This window comes from Anomalospiza imberbis, chromosome 4, assembly GCF_031753505.1.
Source record: "Anomalospiza imberbis isolate Cuckoo-Finch-1a 21T00152 chromosome 4, ASM3175350v1, whole genome shotgun sequence".
Classification (NCBI taxonomy): Eukaryota; Metazoa; Chordata; class Aves; order Passeriformes; family Viduidae; genus Anomalospiza; species Anomalospiza imberbis.
In genome coordinates, this window is record NC_089684.1 from 72,942,652 (window position 1) to 72,959,619 (window position 16,968).

Here is a 16,968-nt window from a genome sequence, read left to right on the forward strand (position 1 = left end):
GTGGGAGGGCTGTTCTCAAGCAGGCTGGGGGAAGGAGCATGAGGTATGGCAGAGGTATTCATTGGGGCTGCTCTGCAGGTATTTCAGCAGCAAATGGGAAATGAAATTTGAGCTGTGTACAAGAGTTTGTTTCTTGTGTGATCCTGAGCATTTGGCTGTAAAATCATGACATGAAAACACAGTTTAAACAAGGTTTAGCAGGGGCCACCTGCATTAGCCACCTGGGCCCATGCATGCATGACTATTGGTTTATGGATGGTTAGGAAATACTAGGAATATTTCTTCAAGACTCCCTTTCCCATCATTTTTCACTCCAGCATGACTTTTTGTAATAACTTGTTTCTGACAGCTCTGGGGAAGTTCAAATGGGCTGCATATCAGACAGTTGCCTATTAGCAAGTACCAACATTTAGTTTGTGTTTGATTTAATCTGATTTAATTTAACCTGGGCTGTGAGGATTGTCCAGCGGTGGCCATTCCTACCAGCTGAACACCAAGGGTGGTCCGGTGCCCAGTCCCTGTTTCTGCCCGTGTCTCTCACACCAGCACAGGATGCAAGTGCTCCTTGCAGTGTTCTCTTCCAGCCATTCACACGGCCTGGCTGGAAACCCAAATCTGGCACAAAGGCCAGGCTGGGTGGGACTTGGAGCAACCTGATCAAATGGAAGGAACCAGAGATGCTTTAAGGTCCCTTCCAACCCAAATGTTATGCGCTTCTGTAAAGACAACCATCCACCTTTGCAGGCAAAACAAGGCTAACCTAGAAGGGTAATAAATCACTCCTGTCACTTTCTTGGAGGTTTTGGGTGGTTATTCTCCTATTAGCTGCAAATATTGTAAAAGCAAACACCAAATGTTTTGGAGTCAACAGCTTGTCATGGAAATAAAGTGTTCATCACTCCATGCACTGTGTGTGAATCACAGAATCATGGTGGAGTCATTGAGGCTGGAAAAGACCTCCAAGACCATCGATTCCAGCCTGTGACTGATCTCCACCTTCTCACCCAGCCCAGAGCACTGAGTGCACATCCAGGCATTCCTTGGACACCTCTAGGGATGATGGAAGTCAGCCCCTTCCAAGGCCTGACCATCCTTTCCAGGAAGAAATTCCTCCTGGTGTCCAACCTGAACCTCCCCTGGCCCAGCCTGAGGCCGTTCCCTCTCCTCCTGTTCCTGTTCCCTGGAGCAGAGCCCGACCCCCCCGGCTGTCCCCTCCTGGCAGGAGCTGTGCAGAGCCACAAGGTCCCCCCTGAGCCTCCTTTGCTCCAGGCTGAGCCCCTTCCCAGCTCCCTCAGCTGCTCTTCATAGGACTTACTGTCTAGACCCTTCCCCAGCTTCATTACCTTTTTCTGGACATTCTCCAGCCCCTCAAATGAGGAGTGTAAAAAGATTCATGCTGAATAAACTGGTGGGGAGGGAAGGGGGATGTGTCCCAAGGCCCCAGTGGAACTGGTGTGGTTCCTGCTAAAACATCTAAAGTCCAAGTTGAGTAAGAAAGGGAGAGTGACAGGAATCCACATTGGTGCTCTCCAGGCATTTTATTCACTATTTCCAGCCCACAAGGAACCACCTTCACACTTCTATACCCCAGACACAGCTGCACTTCCTTGAGAAAGGAAATTATGTCCTCGGAGGAGAGTCAGACCTGCTTGGTCAGCACAATGCACTTTGAGACACCTATCTGAGAGGAGCTGAGTGTCTGTTAAAACGGGAAGAGACAGGTTTTTCTCTTGCTCCCACACTTGAGGAGTAACTCTCGGTGAATGGCACTGAGATAAGAGTGAGCAGAAACAGATGTGAAGCACAACTACAAACAGGATGTGAAAATAAACTCATTACTCCATCTGCCCACCGTAAACAGCGTGAAATTAGCAGGGAGTGAGGAATAAAACTCCAGACAAATGGCTTTTTAAAGGGAGCAGAGGGAGCTGGAAGGGCTGCTATTAGAAAAGCAGAGACACAGAAAGCCCAAGCCACGCACAGCTCCGTGCATATCCCAATTCCCTGGTCAGTCAAGGAGGAGGAAAGTCCCGTGGCACAGAGCCTGCCAGGAGCTATTTTTGAAGGCAAAACCAGAAAGGCCACTCCATCTTGGGAGAAAAGACCTAATATTGCTCTTGTCCCTGCCTGTTAGGAAGCACTATCAATTTTATAAGTCATAGAGATTTATTTTTTCCCTAAGAGGTGCTGTCTTAATGTAGCATAAAATCACTCTCTCAGGGGCAGTGTGAGGAGAAAAACGTGGTGTTATGTTGTCTCAGTTGCAAAGACACTGCTAACAATAAAAGTCCCTGAATGATTTGCTTTTTAAGTGACACAATTACGGAACGGGTCGTTCACGACACTCCAAGTGGCTTCAAGCACCTCTGTCATAAAGTCTGAATGGAGGTGTTTTATGCTGTGGGTTTGGGCTGTAAATATTCACCCCTGGCCTTTGTTCTGTGGAGCAAGGCTCGGTTTGAGGATATATTTACTTAAAATTTTGCAGGAAAATTTCTCAAATGGTCAATCTGCTTGATTTATTTAAAGTGAGATCCCAGAGTGTTTTACAGCTTTTACAGGCTGGTTGTGTTTATAACCATCCTGGGGAGTATCTTCTGCAATTCATGTAGCGGAGAAAGGGAAGGAAGGTCATAATTTCTATTTTAACCTACTTTTCTGGCAGCTGACAGGACACTGACAAAGTCATCTCTTCTGGAATACAACCTGCTGGGCTTTATCCTCATTCAGAGGAGACCCTTTGGAAAAAGCCAGAGTAAAATAAGTAAAGTATTTTTTCCTTAATTCCTGTGGATTCTTCTCAGATATGTTCTCTAGCTCATTTTATGGATCTCAGTGAATTTGCAAATTGCCCAAATGATATTTCAAGGAAACTGGTTCCCTGTGTTCGAAGTTCTTCAGTATATGACAGCCCAAGGCAGAGTTTCCCACATGTTGGAAATAATTTCTCTCTCCACGTTTGGCAGATCCAAACAAGCCTTGAGTGCTAAATAAACTAGGTCTATGAATAAATCAGAGGCAGGGGAACTCAAATTTGAGATGGTGTGAGATTTGAAATACCTGAAAGCTTGACATTGGCCATGAGGCACTTTGAAATAGTCTGCAGTTAGATGAAAGTTTTTCATTTGAGATTCCACTGGGATACTTCAGGAGGAAACCTCCTAGTGGGTTCACCCAAAGTTTGTAATAAACGTAATTGAAGTATCTGAACTCCAGCTGTTACTTTCTACTCTAATCAAGAGCAGCAGAGGCAGCTCCTTCTTAGCAAATACACTGTGACTGCTGAGGGAACAGAAATGGATCTACTGGGCTCGAGTGCTGAACTGGGAGGTGCAGAAATTAAGGAGAGGTAGCAGTTGGAAGGCACAAAAGGGGACTTTATGAAGAGATCTGTAGAGTCTTGAAGAAAGCAGAGATTTCATTAAGCCCTCAGAGATGGAGATCAGGGACTCACATTTTTCTCAGGAAGCAGGATTTTCTAATATTGTCCAAGCTGGATCTCACCAGAAGCAGACACCAGAGTCAAAAAGCAGATGGTCTTTTCTGTCCTTCCCCTTCTGGTTCCTACCCAAAGGGATGACAAGTTATGTTAGAGACAGAGAGTTCCTTTGGGAAGTATTGGAGAAGTTGTCCTTCAAGGTCATGGCATCAGTTTCTGTTTTGATAGTACAGCAGGATCCAAAATTACTGTCCAGTCACTGGAACTGACTCTCCCCTTCCATAAACCAGGTTTGCCTCTTCCTCACTCTCCCAAGCCGTGGAGCAGTCCTGCCTGACCTGTGTCAAATGCTCCAGACCATCACACCAGTCCCCTCTCTGCCACCTGCGCGCCACACAACCACATCTGAGCACGGCTGAGCCCCTGGCCCTGCCCTTTGCCGGGAGCAGCGATGCAGCCATGAGCTGGGCTGAGCACATCCCAGAAGCCAGCCTGGACGTGTCCAGCCTGCTTCAGCCAGGAAGAGCAATAAATAACACGGGATTGGCCTGCTCCCGGCACTGAGGCACAGCACCACTGAGCCCTGATGAGATAATGTATTGGTGTATGTGTAGCAATACCATCTTCCTCTCGTGCTTTGGGCTCTCCTCTCCAAGTGGAGAATACAGCATTTTGTGTTAGTAAAGGAACTCTGAAGACAATTTACAAGAGCTTGGAAAAAGCCAAGACAGAAACAGTGGGAGTCCTGGGGAGATGGTGACAGTGAACAAGGGCCAACTCCTGGGATATATGTGGGCTGACTACATGACAAAACACCCACAGAGAGCCATTTATAGCTCCAGGAAGGCACAGTTAAGCCATATTCAAGGAGCAGAGGCCAGGTTCTCTGTAACATTGGTCTACTGTTAAATTTGGAGGGTAGAAATGAGATAGCTGGGAAATAAAGAATTTGAAAATATTTTTGCTCTCCGAGAAGGAAAAATCAACCACCAGGAACTGGTCGAGTTTCTGTCACTTACAATCCTGCTACCTGGCTGATCCTGTCATAGAACCATGGGATGATTTGGGTTGGAAAGGACCTCAAAGCTCATCTGGTTCCACTCCCCTGCCATGGGCAGGGACACCTTCCACTCTCCCAGTTGCTCAGAGCTCCATCCCAAATGCTTCCAGGAACGGGGCATCCACAACTTCTTTGGTCAGCCTAGAAGAAGGGAGATTGTGGGAGACACACTCCATTTCCCAGGGCTGCTCCACGGCTCTGACCGCCTCTCCCCTTCCCTTGCAGAAGGTATGGCAGCAGCTGTGGGCTCGAGCAGGGACTGCCTGCAGGCAGGCGAGGCCTGCACCACCGACCCCGTGTGCAGCGCCAAGTTCCGCACGCTGCGCCAGTGCATCGCGGGCAACGGCGCCAACAAGCTGGGCCCCGACGCCAAGAGCCAGTGCCGCAGCACCGTGACCGCCCTGCTCTCCAGCCAGCTCTACGGCTGCAAGTGCAAGCGCGGCATGAAAAAGGAGAAGCACTGCTTGAGCGTCTACTGGAGCATCCACCACACGCTGATGGAAGGTCAGTAGAACGGGGCGCTCCTTTCTGATGATCTTCTACAACGGGATTGCTCACGGGCCGCTCGGCAGAGCGCCCCAGCTCTGAAGTTGCTGCAAAATACCCCTGTATCATCCTGTTCTGTCCTAAGACATGCTGACTGCACCCAAGGGAACAGCATGAAGCTGTGTTGGAAGGGTTTAGGTTGGATGTCAGGGAAAGGCTCTTCCCCCAGAGGGTGGTCAGACACTGCCCAGGCTCCCCAGGGAATGGGCATGGTCCAAATGCTGCCAGAGCTCCAGGAGCATTTGAATAATGCTCTCAGGCACAGGGTGGGATTGTTGAGGTGTCCTGTGTAGGGCCAGGAGTTGGATTTGAGGGTCCCCGTGGGCCCCTTCCAACTCAAGAGATTTGATGATCCTATTGATCCCCATGGTATTGACATTTTGGAAAAAGCACTACTGAAAACCTGAGATGCAGGTTTCACAATAATTTCCCAATGTGATTTGTGAAAATCACACATCTACTATTCATAACAAAATTGAGAGCCACAAAAGAACTGCTTTTTCCTCTTGTAGAGAAGTCTCCATAGCCTTAACAAGAGAGACTTCTCTCCCTCAGTAAACTAAAAAAAGACTATTTTAAAAGTAGTAAACTGACTAAAAATCTTAGGTTTAGTTTCTTTACATTGTCAATAAAAAAGAAAAGGTTGTGGGAGGGGAGGAAAAGTGTTCTGAAGAGTTTGTTTTAATTCTTACTACCTTTTTTTTCCTTCTAATGACTTTTAATAAAATTATCTTTTATACCCTTTTAAAGTTTTAAACCTACTTTACCTTTCTCCTAATCTTATCTCACAACAAGAAGTAAGTATATTAGTGATAAACCAAGACCAAACCCATCACATTCGTTAATACATCAACCAAAAACATTTCAAAATTTAAAAAATCTTAAATTAACAAACAAAAAACACTACACTCCTTCCTTTTTTTTTAACACAACCTCTCTTTTATGACATTCCCAGTTTACATTGAGATCTTTTGCTGAAAAAATGCACAGCATATTTTGTATCTAAGTATGTTAACCAAGACTATGAACACTGTAGATTTTATAGAAACACAGCAGAAAGCACAGGCATTGAGGAAAAACATAATGAACTTCAAAAAAATCACTCTCTTAGAATGTCTCAAGTGCACCAGTGTCTTTGAGTTAGTGAAGATTTGGGGCTGGTGACATCAAGTTGGAATTTAAAATGTTCCCAGAGCCAGTATTCAATAAGTTTGGATTTTGACGTTTTTTAAGAGTCACCATAAAATTGCACCTCAGTGACCATAACTCTTCCTTGTCAGGCTGGTGAGTATTTTATGCACCATGAAAATTAAAATGGGGAATAAAACAGACCCTTCCAGCCATGGGCTCTGAAGTAGATTAATAAAACACTGCTGGCTGAAACCTGAAAGGAAAAGTGCAGGGGTGAAACCAGAGACCAAAAGGCCAAGCAAAACAAAGGGGATGGACACTACAGTGCACAGGCTTGCCAGGATGGAAACTGGCTGATCAAGTTCCTGGGAAGCTTCCAGGTGCCACAGCTTGCAGGGTGCAGAGCATGGTGCTGTGAGCTGGCTGGGGAAATTCAAGACTTCAGCACCCTCCAGTATCTGGTCTTTCCCATAATTATGTGCCAGATTTGTTTCCACTGAAGCCTGGGGAGGAGGTGGCAATCCAGCTTCTCCATTAATCTCAATGGGTGGTGTCACAGCTCCTTCCCAGCTGACCTTCATGGCTCAAACTTGGAAACAGGTCACCTGTGCCATGGCTGTGTATGGCAGTGCTGTCATGAGGGTTTCCAGCTCTGGGACACAGGATGGTTTATGTTGGAAGGGACCTGAAAGACCCTGAAAGTTCCAAGCCCCTGCCATGGTCAGGGGGAGACACCTTCCACCAGAAGGAAGAGAAGAGAGGGGCTGGCAAGGAGTGCTGAGAGCAGGCAGGGGCGAGCTCTGGGTCTCCAGATGCAAAATAGCAGTTTGGTGCTGGATGGCCTCCCTGCCCAGTGGCTTGGGACTTCCACCTTGGGAAGGACTGGGAGAAGGCTATTCTTGGGGGCTGACAACAGCTCTGGTCCACTTCTCCCCTGTCATGTCCTGAGCCTCATACTTTTTCAAACAACTGACTTCATTTGCAATGCAGATTCACACACCAAACTTTTTATTTTCTTGCCTTAATTTCCCCAGGGAGATATATTTCGTAGCAGTCCCATGTTTCAGAGTCTTTACATATGTTTAATTGACTGAGAAAGGAAGCCAATCCACACAGTCCATGTAGAGCTTTGTTTCTCAATCACACATACCCAGGAGGCTGCAAAAAGCTTCCTAGAAGCCCTCTTGCAAAAACAATTGTGGAAGTGCATGCTCAGGGAATTTACAAAGCACACTATTTACTCAGCTTCTCTTGAGCACATCCGTGTTTAGCCACCTCCCCACTTAGAGACACAATAACATGATGACAACCCGATAACAACTCTCTGATAAGGTGCTTTATCATCAGGACATAGAACTGCTATGCTGGAAAATACAAATTGGCCCCTCTCTAGTCGGTAACGATGCAAGATATTTCAGTGAAGGTGTAAAGCTTCCTTGAATTGTGCCGGTGGTAATTGCACACTGGGAGCCATTTCTTGCTGCCTCTTGCTGCAGCTGGAGGTCAGCACGTGCCCAGAGCGTGAGGTTGGACAGTCCTTTTATCCCAGCCAGCACATCTGCTGCTGCTGCTGTCCACATCCATCTACATGTCTGGTAAAAAACCAACAGAAACTGAGCTGATTGCTTCAGTAATATTCCATGGTATCCATCAGGATGACGGGGCATTACAGACCATTGCACAGATGAAAGGAAAGCACCAGTTGAATAAAATCAGGCTCCCAGCGACTTAAAAACAACGAGAGGAAGTTTCTGAGGGAGCTGTGGGTCATTAGCTTTGTGCCAAGTGAGAAAAGGCTGTCGACACGGAGAAAGGGAGAGATTACAGTAAATATGGAGTGTGTCATCGCCCACATAATCCTGTGCACAGCTCTGTCTGTGTCCTAAAAAGAGGTGGGGACCTTTGACCCAGGGAGGGACATAGAAGAAACTGCAATAATGGTGATGAAACCCTGTGTGTGTGGGAGCTGGTGATCTGAGATCTGCCTGTGAGCAGGAGCCTGTGCTGCAGTCTGGTGTCCTCTCTGGCAATCCCTGCAGTGTGCCCCAGAGCTCGAGCTACAGAGAGTTGCAACTCAACAGCTCCTGACAGGCTGCCCCACTCCAAAATGGAGATACATTTTTAAAAGCCAGTTACATTCCATTCCCTTCTCCAAGGACGTGTCCACACACCTCTTCCCATGACTCTGAGTGTCCATTTACTCGTGGCCTTTAGAGCATAGTCCCCTTGGACCTGCCAAACAACACAGATGTTGAAACCTTGTGCATCTCAGCCATCCCTCAGGAGCCTCATCTGCCTTCTCACCAGCTTCTCTCTTCCCCAGGCATGAATGTCCTGGAGAGCTCCCCTTATGAGCCGTTCATCAGGGGCTTTGACTACGTCCGGCTGGCATCCATCACTGCAGGTAGGTGGGTGGGAAAGGCTCTGACACCTCCTGTGCACACAGGGAGGGCCCTAGCTGGGGGGTCAAGGGCTGCAGACAGGGAAGTCCTTTGTGCTCCTTGTGAGCATTGCATGGTTCAGGTCTAGCAGTTGTTTTTTCCAAGGAGTTGCCTCTCATTCCTTTGCTGAACTGTTACATGTTCTGGGGAAGACTGCTTGTGATTTTTGTCTTTTGGCTGTTTCATGTCCGTACTCTGAAGGACTGGGACTTAGAGCTGTGGTACAAAGACCCCTTCCAGTGACCCATCCCAGGCACACTCATTCTCCATAGCAGGTGGATGATCTGTTCTATGCAGACACCTCATCAAACAGGAGCTGCTTGGGCACTGTTACGTTTGAGAAGGTGCTTCCACATCAGGCACAGGATCAAACTCTGCAGGAAAAAAGGTCAATAACTCAACCTGTGTGTTGATCCCAGCCACAGCCTTTAACCACCTGCCCTGAGGGCAACCTCAGGACCCAGAGCCGTGTTCTGCTGTACATCAGAGCCCTGTTAATGGCTGAGCAGAGCAGCCTGACACCGTTTAACTCCTCGAGGGCTCAGCAGTTCAAAGGTTGGTGTGGCTGCCAATAACCCATCTGTCACCAATGGCACAGCTGCCACCACAACCAGCCTGTGCTCCACAGCCATGGGGAAGATTTCCAAGAGTGGGTATTTTACCAAACTACCTGTTTGGGAGCAGGTAATGTACTCCTCCTGTGTCTCTGGCAGATGTGCCCAAATAGCTTTTCCAAATGTGTGCCTTGCTGTGGGGTGACATCCACAGCTGGAGTGCACCCAAGCGAGGAGGGAGCAGCATGTCCCTGCAGCTGGAGACTGTCTGCAGTTCCCGCCATGGCCAGGCACTTGTTGGGTGAAAATGGCCTGCAGCAAATCAACCCATCAGCCCTGGACAAGGGGAGCAGAGGAGATGAGAGATGCTCCCTGACCTCACTCTTACTGACTCCACCTGGCAGACTGGTGCATGGACAGGGAAATTTTTGCTGGGTCATGGTTTTCTTTACTGGAGTTTTTCCAGTACTGAGTCCCAGAAAGCTTCAAAGCATGGGCAAATCAAGGGATGGGGATTTTTATGTATAGTTAACACAGTCTCAGGTTTTTAAAGCAAATTGAAACAGGTTGTGCAGCAAAGCAAATGGGGCAAGAGCAGCAGGGATTCCTCAGAGGACTTGGCATCCACCTAGGGACACGAAATTTCTTAGCCTTTTTGTTCTTATTCATACTAATCAATATCTTCTATTACATAATTTATGACCTGTTGCCCTCTGCCTATCCAGTGTCCAGGGTCATATGGTCAACACTGGCAAAGGACCCTCTTTCAAATCTACCAAAAAGAAATTTCAATTATGTTGAAACTTAAGACACCCCTGTAACCATAGGCCAAGTGAACAACAGGTATATTCAACTAAATTTTACATAAACAATATATGGCCACTACTAAAACTGTACAAATGGAACCATATCCCTCCGCTCTAATTGTAGCAGTGATTTAAAAAGCACATCCGCTGGTGTTGCGTGGGAAGAGGAGAAAACCTAGCGTGTTCCCTGTGATTTATTGGCTGAATGGGTAATGAAACCCTTCCAAGTAACTGTTTCCTACATGTTAGCTGGCAGTTTCCCAGCATAAAGTGATGCTCTGACAATATTCATCTCTGGGCAGTTTTAAAGGTAAGTATTTAGTGAAGAGATCACAACAAGCAAAACTTTCACCCATCATAAAATAACTGAGAAACTTGGAATTTGACTTCCAGTTCACTGTAAGCAACAGGGGCCAACAGGAAGGGTAAAATAAATGCTGGGAGAAGGAGCATCTGATAAAGTCAGGGAAATACAGGAGGGCAGCCAGCTCTGAAGGGCTCAGGGAGACTGTCAATGTTTTAACACTTGTCAGCAGTGACTGGTTGGTTCTAACTCCCAGTCAAAGATAGGGATTGACTCTGCATTGGAAATTTATGATTCTGGGGATTTTTCCTCAGTGGAAAAATCTTTCTCTGCTGGGGAGAAAATCCTTCTGGTGTGCTGCTGATCTTTAATTCAGAGAGGTGAAAACCAGCTTCAAATTATTTTTCTCTCTCAAGCTTGAGGACCCTTGTTCTGTCTGTTTGATCAGACGCAGTCTGATGTTCCCACTGACTCCTGCCAGGGACTCTAGCATTTTTCCCCTCTATAAAACAGACCTCCATCCACTTTTGAAGCACCTCTACATCCAGTTTTAGACAAATACCTTTCCCTCTTCCTTTTCCCGATTTTTACAGAGAAGACTGTTGGCATATAAACTCACGAGGTCCCTACTTTCCCACTGAAGACACTGTTTTTCTCATCCATCACTACAATTTTTGCTTTATTTTCCTGACCTTTCCCCTTACTGCAGGCTTCCACTACCTTCCCTGCATCCTGCAGCACATCTCTGCTCTCCCACCCAGACTGGGACATTCTTTCTCCTCTTGTTTAGGAGGGTGGACATGCAGAGTGATTTTGCTGATGTAAGTGAAGGGTGATGCTGCAAGGGGTGTGGGGAGCGACCCATGTGCACTCACGTGCAGGCAGCATCAGGTCCCAGGGGCACGAAGCTGGATGGTACCTCTGATCTCACCCTGTGAAGGCACTGTCACTACTGGGGACGGGGGGATACTGGCTCAGACTGGTCTGGATGGGGCACACTGCGACCCACACAGGTCTCGCTTAGCTGGGCAGATCCTGGGGGGAGCAAACAGAGCTGCTGCCAAAGCCAGACGTGACCTTTCAGAGGCAGGAGAAGCTCCCTGTCCAGGGCAGTGAGGCTGAGGTGCCAGGAATTAGTGCAGACCACCCATGCAGCAGAGACCCAGCTTTGCCACTGACTCAGCCTTTGATCTTGAGCAACTTGCAGAAACAAGAAGGTCCATTAGCGGAGGTCCCAAGACTCGATGAATCCACTCATGGCCATAAGCAGATGGACTTTCTAATGCCTGCTGTCTTCCAGGCCTCAGGCTGGTTAATCTGCATTAGTAAAGTGTTACCTGATGCCCAGATTAAAGCAAAATTCATTTTATTAAGTATACAAGCTTGGTGAAGTGAGCTCTGAGGGGTGAAGTCGGGTATGTGACTGTGGCACTTCTTGGGAAAAGACGAGGATGGAAAGGGGATTTGGTCCTCCCAGGACACGCAGAGCAAACTTGCACTTCACGCTGGCTGCGGGTGTGGTCTCACAGGGTGGCCGTGGATGGGAGCAGGGGGGATGAAGGCCTCAGGGGTGGTGCTGCTGGTGGGGAGGTCAGCACAGAGCCGCCTCAGCGTGTCCCACCACCCCACAGGGTCTGAGAACGAGGTGACACAGGTGAACCGGTGTCTGGACGCCGCCAAAGCCTGCAACGTGGATGAGATGTGCCAGCGGCTGCGGACGGAGTACGTCTCCCTCTGCATCCGCCGCCTGGCCCGGGCCGACACCTGCAACCGCTCCAAGTGCCACAGGGCCCTGCGCAAGTTCTTTGACCGCGTGCCCCCGGAGTACACCCACGAGCTGCTCTTCTGCCCCTGCGAGGACACGGCCTGCGCCGAGCGCCGGCGCCAGACCATCGTCCCCGCCTGCTCCTACGAGTCCAAGGACAAGCCCAACTGCCTGGCTCCTCTGGATTCCTGCCGGGAGAACTACGTCTGCAGGTGATGCTCGCACGCAGGGCCAGTCCCCACAGAGAGCCCTCCCTGGGACCAGGGCCTGCTGACAGCCCTGAGAGCCCTCCCTGGGACCAGGGCCTGGTGACAGCCCTGAGAGCCCTCCCTGGCACCAGGGCCTGGTGACAGCCCTGAGAGCCCTCCCTGGGACCAGGGCCTGGTGACAGCCCTGAGAGCCCTCCCTGGGACCAGGGCCTGCTGACAGCCCTGAGAGCCCTCCCTGGGACCAGGGCCTGCTGACAGCCCTGAGAGCCCTCCCTGGGACCAGGGCCTGCTGACAGCCCTGAGAGCCCTCCCTGGCACCAGGGCCTGCTGACAGCCCTGAGAGCCCTCCCTGGGACCAGGGCCTGCTGACAGCCCTGAGAGCCCTCCCTGGGACCAGGGCCTGCTGACAGCCCTGAGAGCCCTCCCTGGCACCAGGGCCTGCTGACAGCCCTGAGAGCCCTCCCTGGGACCAGGGCCTGCTGACAGCCCTGAGAGCCCTCCCTGGCACCAGGGCCTGCTGACAGCCCTGAGAGCCCTCCCTGGGACCAGGGCCTGGTGACAGCCCTGAGAGCCCTCCCTGGGACCAGGGCCTGCTGACAGCCCTGAGCTGCCGCCCTTGCCCGCGGGGGCTCCTGGGGCTCGGTCCCGCCACAGCCCGCTGACAGGCTGTGCGCGGTGGGGCCTGCCCATGGGCCTTGTCCCTGTGTCCTACAGAGCGTGTTCACAGACAGAAGGAGGTGTGACAGGATCACGCTGAAGCTTTTTAGACATTTTCTATGGATTTTTGGCTTTGATTCTAGAGAAAGACCTGTTATGGAAACAGTTCCAGGAAGGTGCAGGCTTAGCAGGAATATGGGGGAGGGTCCTTACAGCCACTTTCACCAATCCATCTCCCTCGCTGTTCCTCTTCCCCAGCCCAGAGCATCCTCAAGGAGCACCCAAGGTATCCTGACAGCCACAGGCACATGTGAAGGCCTCAAAACCATGTTTGTTTGTTTGCTTGTTTAATTAGAAAAATTAATCTACATACATAAAAATATATCCTTCTGCTGCAAGGCCGAGTGTTGGAGAGACCTTATAGCACCTTCTAATACCTAAAAGGAGCCAGCAAGAGAGCAGGAGAGAGACTTTGGACAAGAGCAAGAAGTGACAGGACAAGGGAGAATGGCTGGAAACTGAAGGACAGCAGATTTAGATGGGCTGTTGAGAAGGAATTCCTGGCTGGGAGGGAGGGCAGGCCCTGGCACAGGGTGCCCAGAGCAGCTGGGGCTGCCCCTGGATCCCTGGCAGTGCCCAAGGCCAGGCTGGACAAGGCTTGGAGCAGCTTGGGACAGGGGGAGGTGTTCCCTGCCATGGCAGGGGGTGGAATTAGATGATTTTTAGGTCTTTTCCAACCCAAACCATTTGTGATTCTGTGATTCTTTGTTTGGTGGTTACACCAGGAGTCTCAGAGTGCTGGTGTCATTCCAGATCCACCGCACAGTCTGTGGCCAGCCTGGTTTGCTCCTCTGTTTCCATCCAGCCCCAATCACACACACACAGACCCATCCCACGTGCACACTGACAGCAGAGCCCCTTCAGTGCTTTTCCTTCATCTGCACTATTTTCTCCTCCCCGTTTCTCAAAAAGTCTTTGATATTCCAGAAGGTTAATGCACACAGAGCTCTCGGGAGCAGAGCCCAGCTGGCAGTGAGAGATGTAAGGCAATAACAGCACCACGGGGCTCCAGCCCAGTGCCCTGCGTGCAGCTGGGCCCTGAGCAGACACCTGGGGAAGAGCACAAGAACAAGTGTAGGACACACCTCCCTTTATTGTCTCAGTCTCTAATTGCTGTGGGGCTTGGGACTTCCTGAGCTGAACTTCCTGCAGCCATCCCCTACCAGCACAGCATCTTTTAATTACAATAAAAACATTATGTGTTTTCACAAAGGAAAGTGAGAGCAGCAGCATCTTCTTGGAAGCATGAAAGTACACATACCCTCAGCACTCTGCACCCCAGAAACATGGAGGCAGGAGAAGGACTGAACTGTGCAGAAGTAGACTCTGAAAGATGCGAAGCCCCTGGGCTTACCAGGCCCTGCTCAGATGTTGTCCCCTGGCTACCCAGGGAATCCGAAATGGACAGGTACCGCCCTGTCCCTAATGTGAAAAGAGGGCCCAGTGGTGAGGAAGAGGTTCAAAGGGGAGAGTGTTACTCCCCAGGAGACTGGAAACTATTTCCTGCAAGCAGCACAGCTGTTAATTATCTGGTCCCTTGGTCTCTGAATATATAGTATAAAATATCCTCTAGAGACACAGAGGGAGCAAGAGGTTGACATGTGACCTGGTCAAAGCCAGCAGTGCAGAATCCACAAGGAGAGCCAGGAATAAATCATAAGGAAATGGAGTGAAACACTCCAAGTCTCACCCTGTCTGCACTGCAGCTCCTGCACAGCTCTAGCCCTTTGAACTCCCCAGCTCAGAGGGGTGGGTTCTACTAATATGGATTATATAAAATCTGCAGTCACTATCTCCTTTCTCTAAATCTCCAAACAATGCAGCAAGTTTTGGGAAAGAAGATTTTGCCTGCCCATGTTACAGGAGAAAAGGGTTGATAAGGGACAAATATGGGAACAAAGATGAGAAAAAAAGAAGGGTGTTGGGGAGAAGTGGGCTGGAAATGCAAACTGGAATGCTGACACTGACCAGGAGCAAGAGCAATGTGTCTGGAAGAGAGAGGATGTCTGGGAAGAGCAACATGCTCAGTTTTTCTGAGACTGCCCAGGCAGGGTAAGCATTTGAGGTTCTCAGTTCTCAGCCCAGTTCAGGTTGTCACCTAAAGAACCCTCCCTTCAGGTGTTGTCAGTGCTGGTGCTTGCTTGAGTTTCCAAAGCAGCTCAAATGCCATGTGAAATCCCTACCTGCCTGGCCACGGAATGAATGTTGAGGTGGATCTGGATCTCCAGCTGTTGCTGTGTCCTGCCTGAAAGCCTTGTGTTGATGCCTCAGATACCCTACAAACTCCGAACACCACCATGTGCCAAGAGCTGACTCATGCCTAAAGAGTTTGGTGGCAGATAACTGGTTGGCAGATGATTTGCCTGCTCCACAGGCTCCAGAGTGTCCTCCTGAGAATGGGCATCTGCAGCAGAGGATGGGCAGCAGCCCTGGTGATGGGTAGGACATTTCATGTCTGAACCTCTGGACATTTCCCTTAATCAGAGATGACCTCAGCTGTATTTAGAGTCTTTAGAGACAGAAACTGGACCAGAGCAATTCTCTGTTTCATCAAATCAGATTAAAAAAGAAAGCTGGGGTCTTTAGGCAAAGTTATTACCCAAAAGATAGAAAATGGCAACACGGACTGACTTCCTTCCTGGCAACACCTCTTCCCTCAAAAACCAACCTCACACAAAAGAAAGCAAACATTTCTTCCAAGACTGGACTTATCTTGCAGTCCTGGAGGAAGCCTGTAAAACATTGACTGCAGAACCCATTCAAAACCTCCTCCTGGGTTTGTTGGGGTAGGCAGGAGATTGTAAAAGGACATCTGTTTGAAGAACACCTACAGCAGCATTTTGCAAACGTGTTCCTCTCTGTGAACACCATGAGTGTGTGGTTACATCCCCTTTTGCCGCAGTTACCTGAGGTAACATGTCCCGTTTTTGCTCTGGCTCCATCAGGTCGCGCTACGCAGAGTTCCAGTTCAACTGCCAGCCGTCCCCGCAGGCCGCCAGCGGCTGCCGCAGGGACAGCTACGCCGCCTGCCTGCTGGCCTACACCGGCATCATCGGTGAGGGGCGGCCTCCTCCCCGGGCTCCTTCCCAGCCTGGCAGGGAAACCTCTCCTCTGGGTGGGAAATGTCTCCTCTGGGTGGGAAATGTCTCCTCCCAGTGGGAAACCTCTCCTCTGGATGGGAAACCTCTCGTCCGCATGGGAAACATCTCCTCTGGGTGGGAAACCTCTCCTCCAGGTGGGAAACGTCTCCTCTGGGTGGGAAACCTCTCCTCCGGGTGGGAAACCTCTCCTCTGGGTGGGAAACCTCTCCTCCGGGTGGGAAACCTCTCCTCTGGATGGGAAACATCTCCTCTGGGTGGGAAACCTCTCCTCTGGGTGGGAAACCTCTCCTCCGGGTGGGAAACATCTCCTCTGGGTGGGAAACCTCTCCTCTGCATGGGAAATATCTCCTCTGGGTGGGAAATGTCTCCTCTGGGTGGGAAACCTCTCCTCCAGGTGGGAAACGTCTCTGGGAGGGAAACCTCTCCTCCGGGTGGGAAACCTCTCCTCTGGGTGGGAAACCTCTCCTCTGCATGGGAAACATCTCCTCTGGGTGGGAAATGTCTCCTCTGGGTGGGAAATGTCTCCTCTGGGTGGGAAACCTCTCCTCCGGGTGGGAAACGTCTCCTCTGGGAGGGAAACCTCTCCTCTGGGTGGGAAACCTCTCCTCCGGGTGGGAAACCTCTCCTCTGGGTGGGAAATGTCTCCTCTTACTCTGGCTATGAGGACAGTAAGGTGGAGAGCTGAGCTCTCTGGGACATCACAGAGTCATGGAATGGTTTAGGTTGGAAGGGACCTGTAAAGCCCATCTCATTCCAACCCCCTGCCATGGGCAGGGACACTTTTCACCAGACCCAAGTTGCTTCAAGCCACATCCAACCTGGATGGTCTTTCTCCCTTCAGTGACATGACAAAGCCATGGGTATGGGGTAACTTCAGGATGGCTGCAGTGGAGGG

General features: G+C 49.9%; 1 protein-coding gene across 1 annotated transcript in view; it reads left to right on the plus strand.

The window, feature by feature from the left end:
• LOC137473303 (GDNF family receptor alpha-4) overlaps positions 1-16,968 on the plus strand; it is a 72,402-nt gene that overhangs the window by 47,682 nt on the left and 7,752 nt on the right. The window contains exons 2-5 of the mRNA XM_068189186.1: positions 4,725-5,003; positions 8,500-8,580; positions 11,913-12,258; positions 15,918-16,027. Of these exons, the coding sequence (XP_068045287.1) occupies positions 4,725-5,003; positions 8,500-8,580; positions 11,913-12,258; positions 15,918-16,027 (816 nt within the window). The remainder of the gene's footprint in view (positions 1-4,724; positions 5,004-8,499; positions 8,581-11,912; positions 12,259-15,917; positions 16,028-16,968) is intronic.